The sequence below is a fragment of the Podarcis gaigeae genome (genome assembly GCF_964106915.1).
Source record: "Podarcis gaigeae genome assembly, chromosome: 1".
NCBI classification, from domain to species: Eukaryota; Metazoa; Chordata; class Lepidosauria; order Squamata; family Lacertidae; genus Podarcis; species Podarcis gaigeae.
In genome coordinates this window covers 44,375,744-44,381,743 of record NC_139678.1, presented here as the reverse complement: position 1 = coordinate 44,381,743, position 6,000 = coordinate 44,375,744, and the positions used below count along the sequence as shown (strand labels likewise).

The window sequence follows — 6,000 nt, the reverse complement described above, 5'->3', positions numbered from 1 at the left end:
CTAGGTTGGCAGGAGCAGGGACCAAGCAACGGGAGCTCACTTCATCACAGGGATTCAAACTGCCGACCTTCTGATCAGCAAATCCTAGGCTCTGTGGTTTAACCCACAGTGCCACCCGCGTCCCTTTGCCTGAAGTATTAGTCACAATTATTGCTTTAATTATGGAACTGTAAACAGATTTCCTAACATAGTTCAGGTACAAAAGAGCAGAACATCATTCCACTTATTGGAAATTGGAAGGGCAGCCATTTCTTTGAAGAACGTAAGCCTGTTGCATGTGGTAAAAATTAGGGGTTCCCAGAATAATTCGGATAGCTTGTTTTCTTTTGATCATTACTCTCAGGTCATGCTGTGCTTGCTCCATTACTACTGAAAATCAGTTGCCTTAGCACAAAGTTTGATGAGCCTGAAGGAATGCTCAAATTTCTTTGGTTCTTTTTATATGATTGATTGTTCTGTGTTTTTATATAGAAAAACAGTTCTTATATTTATCTGTAAGGTGCCTTGAGTCTTTGTCAGGGAAAAAGGAGGGTGGTTTTGTGTGTGTGTGTGTGTGTGTGTGTGTGTGTGTGTGTGATGTCTTATTTTATTCACATCAGCCCAAAGGGTCATATTACATGGAATAAACTTTTGGCAGGCTAGCTGCAGCCAATGGCTCAATATTGTAAATTAATTTATGAAATGAAGGCTTTCTAATTCCAACACTTGGCATTTCTTGTTATACTTTAGGGAATTACCTTTATGGAATTACCTTTGTCATTTACAGCCTTGTATTATGGGCCAGGTAGTGACTGGGATCATCTACTCCAACTTAGCGTGGGAGGTACATATTTTCTTTATCATGAGCACCTGCCAGCATCAGAGCCCAACTTCCTGTTCTAGTACATTATATCAGCATTTGAATTGCTGCAGATATATCATAACCATTCTGCTGAGAACCTTTACCCCCAATATTCTAATGACCTTTTCCCTCCCCGGCCAGGTGTAGAGTTTTCATATAGATTATAAATACTTTCTCACTGTCACAGTATTCAAAGGTCACTTTGAATGCCGGAATAAACCAGCAGTTCTGGAGTAAAAGTGTTTATTCTATTGAATGGTGTCTTGCTGGCTTTCAAAGGGACATCTTTACAAGGCTGGGTAAGTTTAGACTTCAAGGAATTCCTTTGCTTTCTATGGATGGGGCAAATGAGGGTATAGGCTTTTGAGTCATCTCAGAATTGCTTGAAGACAAATGTTATCCTTGCGAGAAGGTATGTTCTTACAAGTGACAGGCGAGATGTTCTAAAAAGAACTGACAGTCCTATTGTATGGTACTGCATGTGCAAAAAAAAAAAAAAAAGGAATTGAAGCATAATCATTTTTAGCTGATTTTGGTTGACAAATGATCCAGCCATTTTGCCGGGACCAGAGGTTAAGCAAGAGAAAGGCAAGGAGGATAATGTATCTTCTTCAGGAAGAAAACAAGTACTGAGGACTTCCTGAAATGTGTGGGAGCTGGTGAATTGTGGGCAAAAAATCCCTCCTTCTGGGAGTTGCCTTGAAGGGTGAAAGGGCTGCTTCAGAAAATTAGATTTCTGTAGCTTTTTGAAAACAGTTAATTCTCCCATTGTGCAGAAGGACCACTGAACTTGTTGTGGAGTCCTTTGTATGAACTGAAAAGCAGGGTCCCAGCATTTTGTCTTCCCAGAAGTACATGTCACTGGGATATATTTCGCCAGCAAATAGTGACTGTCATCATTTAAACAATATTTGAGCACACTTCATAAACAATGAATCAGGTCTGAGGCGGCTTTGGTTGTGGTTCATCTACCACATCCCCTAAGACCAGATCTGACCACAAAGATCTTTCAAGCACTACTATTCAGTCACTGCACCATAAAAGTTGGTTGTGGGGAGCCCAAGTACATTTTTGGGTGAACCAATTGTGTCCTGTGTGTTGGATTTGTTAAGTAAGAAATGATGGCATCACACACGAATTTTTCTGAAGTTTTGATGAAGCTAATCATCAAATAAATTAATTTTTATATAGCAAATATTAACTAACCTAACCAAGTTCATATTACAAATGGGGGGAGATAAGGAAAATGGCTTTAAAACAAGGAGCATCTCCTTGGTGTACAAATTAGGCAGGCAGAATGTTGGTGTCATTCTTCAGAAAGCACAATTACTTAGAAACTAGTGCAAGTGGGACCAGAAAAGCAGGCTGTCATTAAGAGCAAACTGAGTTAATATATGAGGCTTACCAAGGAGTCCAGCACTCTTGCATATTCAAAAGATACCTCTCCTCAAGCAGGGGCCCATCAACAGGAGGCAGCTACTTGTTTGGGGAGCCCTTGCCCTCAACTCAATCTCTGGAACTGCTTCCAAGATCTCTTTGTTAGCAACAGGAAGCTTATACTGAGCCGGACATTTGGTCCATCTAGCTCAGTATTGTCTATTTCAAGGGTTCCCAAAGTATGGTTTGTGAACCACATTCAGGTGGTCCCTGGCATGTCTGTAAAAATAAAATTATAAACCATGCAGCTTCTAGTATGGCTTGTTACATACAACAAGCAGGGAAACCATGAAGTGTTCGACCAAGACCCTCAGAAATATTCAAGCAGTCCATGGGGGCCGGGAGAGCTTGGAAACCTCTGGTCTAGATGGGCTGGCAGCATCTCTTCAGCTAGACTGGTGACTGGGGGTGGCCGCCAAGACCACATAACACCGGTCTTGAAAGACCTACATTAGCTCCCAGTACGTTTCCGAGCACAATTCAAAGTGTTGGTGTTGACCTTTAAAGCCCTAAACAGCCTCAGTCCAGTATACCTGAAGGAGCGTCTCAACCCCCCATCGTTCTGCCTGGATGCTGAGGTCCAGCGCTGAGGGCCTTCTGGCGGTTCCTTCATTGTGAGAAGAAAAGCTACAGGGAACCAGGCAGAGGGCCTTCTCAGTAGTGGCGCCCGTCCTGTGGAACACCCTCCCATCAGATGTCAAAGAGATAAACAACTACCTGACATTCAGAAAACATCTTAAGTCAGCCCTGTTCGGGTAGGTTTTTAATGTATGACATATTAGCGTATTTTTGGACTTTGTGGAAGCCGCCCAGAGTGGCTGAGGAAACCCAGCCAGATGGGTGGGGTACAAATAAATTATTATTATTATTATTATTATTATTATTATTATTATTATTATTATTATTGGTTTCAGGTAAGTAGTCTTTCTCATTCCTACCAGGAGATGTCAGGGATTGAAACTGGAACTTTCTGCATGCAAAGCACACTACCACTGAGATTGGCCACTCCCCAAAATTGCTAACCCTGCATTCTTTGGGTGCAATCTGAAGTTCTTTATCTTTCAATAAAACCAGAAAAGAGAATAGAAGAAAGGCATGCCTACCCCCACTATTACTTTTATTTCAATGTTGAAAAGCCAAAGCTAGTATTGAAGTTTTTCTCGTTACAGTTTTGTTAACACTTTAATCTGATACCTTTCCAAAATGTATTCAGCTTAATAGAGATCTTCCTTGGTTGTTCTCAGCTGATTAGTTGATGGGTAGCAGCACCCACTTCCTTTTGGCAAGAAATGCATTGCAGGAGGTGTGAAATTGGCTCTGACCAGAGAGGAAGTGAAACGGAAGAACATGGGCTCTCAGATTTGGCTGGTAGTTTTCTGTTGAATGCATAATCTGGTGCACATTCCTTGGCTTCAAGGAGAACAAGAAAGCTCAAGAATGCAAGAGAATTGGCAGCAAGCAGGGGTGGGTGATGCATGGTTATTTTTGGAGGAGTCATGTTGGAATGTTTCTGTTTTTAGGGCACCATGGAGAAAGAATATGTACAAGGACAGTTCAAAAAGCTGCAGGAGCAGCGTATGACCATGCAGAAGAAAACGTTCACCAACTGGATCAACAATGTGTTCTACAAACATGGTGTAGGTTCTTTCCTCAAGCTCCTTCAGATGTGATCAGCTTAACGACTTCCTTGGTGGAGTGACAAACAACAACTCATGGAAAGCCCCTGACAAACTATCCATACAATATCATTAATTGCAAGCAGCAACAGTGTAAACAATGCATTTTGAACTTCCATTGACATCTAAAGTTACCTCATTCAAGATGGCTGCAAAACAAACACCAGCCTGGGCAAAGCATTAGTGCAGCATTGTGCCTTAGCACAATTTGCTATTACTTAAACATTTTGGTGACTTGCCAACTGCAATTTCTTGGTACAGGTAGAATTTCCACAGCTTCTCAAACTCTGTAGGGTTTCAGTCAAGGCCTTTTACCCATTCAGCTGTGAGTCATCAGGTTGTACTTGTCAAGATGTATGTGTCATCCTTAATGCTTTAGTTTACACCAATTACAAGCTAATATAATATTTATGACTAGGCAGATAATGTTTTAACATCAGCCCAGAAGATATTTCAGCTGTCAGAGCTGGACCAAGACATTTTAATCATTCATTCATTTACAGTAATTCCATTTATGAATTGCTCCCTCAGAAACATCTCAAAGTGATTAACAGTGACCGCACCAATAATGAAAGCAGTAAAAGTATTTTAAAAACCAATTCAAATCCAGTACAGATAAAGACTGCAGTGACAATAAAATCTCCACTTAAAAGGCTTTGATGTGTACCAAAAAGATGCTTGAGGTGGCACCTGTCTGGTATGCGAGAGGGAGGTTCACAGTTGGTGCCTCCACACTAAAGGCCTGATTCCTAGTTGTAGGGAACAGACTTCTGGATGAGATGGTATCTGCAGGAGGCCCTCTCCAGTAAAAGCACAGTGATTGGTTGGGAATTATAAAGGGCGAGATCAGATATCCAGGTACCAAGTCTGGTATCAAGGTTTTGCATACATGTGCTAGCTGCCAGTGTGGTGTAGTGGTTAAGAGCGATAGACTCATAATCTGGGGAACCGGGTTCGCGTCTCCGCTCCTCCACATGCAGCTGCTGGGTGACCTTGGGCCAGTCACACTTCTTTGAAGTCTCTCAGCCCCACTCACCTCACAGAGTGTTTGTTGTGGGGGAGGAAGGGAAAGGAGAATGTTAGCCACTTTGAGACTCCTTAGGGTAGTGATAAAGCGGGATATCAAATCCAAACTCTTCTTCTTCTGCTTCTGCTTGAACTAAGCCTGGTAGTGAATCAGCAACCAGAGCTACTGCTTTTTGTTGCAGCTTCTGGAACAAAGATTGACCTTTTAAAGTTGCAGTCAGAAGCTCCAACTGTTGCTAAAAATGTGTTTTAAATGAAGATTCTGGCAGCGTATCAGCCAATGGATTAAAGGCTGCAAATATTCCAGTCACCCTTTTAGCTGACTAGAATAGGGGATATTTGTCAAGAATCCATGGAGGACACCTGTAGAAGCAAATAATTTCTCTCTTCTCTTCTCTTCTCTTCTCTTCTCTTCTCTTCAGTCAAACAGCAATTACAGCACTTGCTTGCCATTATTTATCCTTGTGTGACATCCGTCCATGTCATTAGCTGTGAAATTTTGGCTGAATTCTTTGATGCTTCATTTTGCAGGTGGACATTAGGATACATGATCTCTATACTGAACTGAAAGATGGCATTTATCTCCTGCAGCTGTTAGAGCTGCTGTCTGCTGAGCAATTGCCCAGACCAAACAAGGGTAAAATGAGGGTTCATTTTCTGGAGAACAACAGCAGAGCTATCCAATTCCTCAAAACCAAGGTGAGAATGTAAAGGTACAATGCAGACTTGTCAGGTTGCAGGACAGTGTGAGGTTGCATATTTATAAATTTATGTTTAGTCTATATGCCGTCAGGTGTCATTGGTACACAAATTTAAAGAAATTCTCTATAAGAGTAATGTTAATTAACAGTAATGGAACAGTTTTAAACCATTGTTTCAGTCCCATAGAAAGGTTAAAATCTTCCCCCTATTTCTTTTTTAATGTTGGAGATAGTTGATATATTTTGATAATTGTGTGTGTTCTGTGTGAATCGGGTACTTTTCCTCAGCCACTCTTGGCTGCTTATAGCATATCTAAAA

At 41.4% G+C, this 6,000-nt stretch overlaps 1 protein-coding gene across 2 annotated transcripts in view; it reads left to right on the top strand.

Moving 5' to 3' along the window:
• Nucleotides 1–1,044: 1,044 nt before the first annotated feature.
• The window catches only part of SPTBN5 (spectrin beta, non-erythrocytic 5), a 110,072-nt gene continuing 105,116 nt past the window's right edge, over nt 1,045–6,000 (top strand). For both annotated transcript variants that reach the window (XM_083746069.1, XM_083746070.1), the window contains exons 1-3: nt 1,045–1,140; nt 3,799–3,915; nt 5,512–5,679. In XM_083746069.1, coding sequence (XP_083602195.1) covers nt 3,805–3,915; nt 5,512–5,679 — 279 coding nt within the window. In that variant the 5' untranslated portion in view covers nt 1,045–1,140; nt 3,799–3,804. The remainder of the gene's footprint in view (nt 1,141–3,798; nt 3,916–5,511; nt 5,680–6,000) is intronic.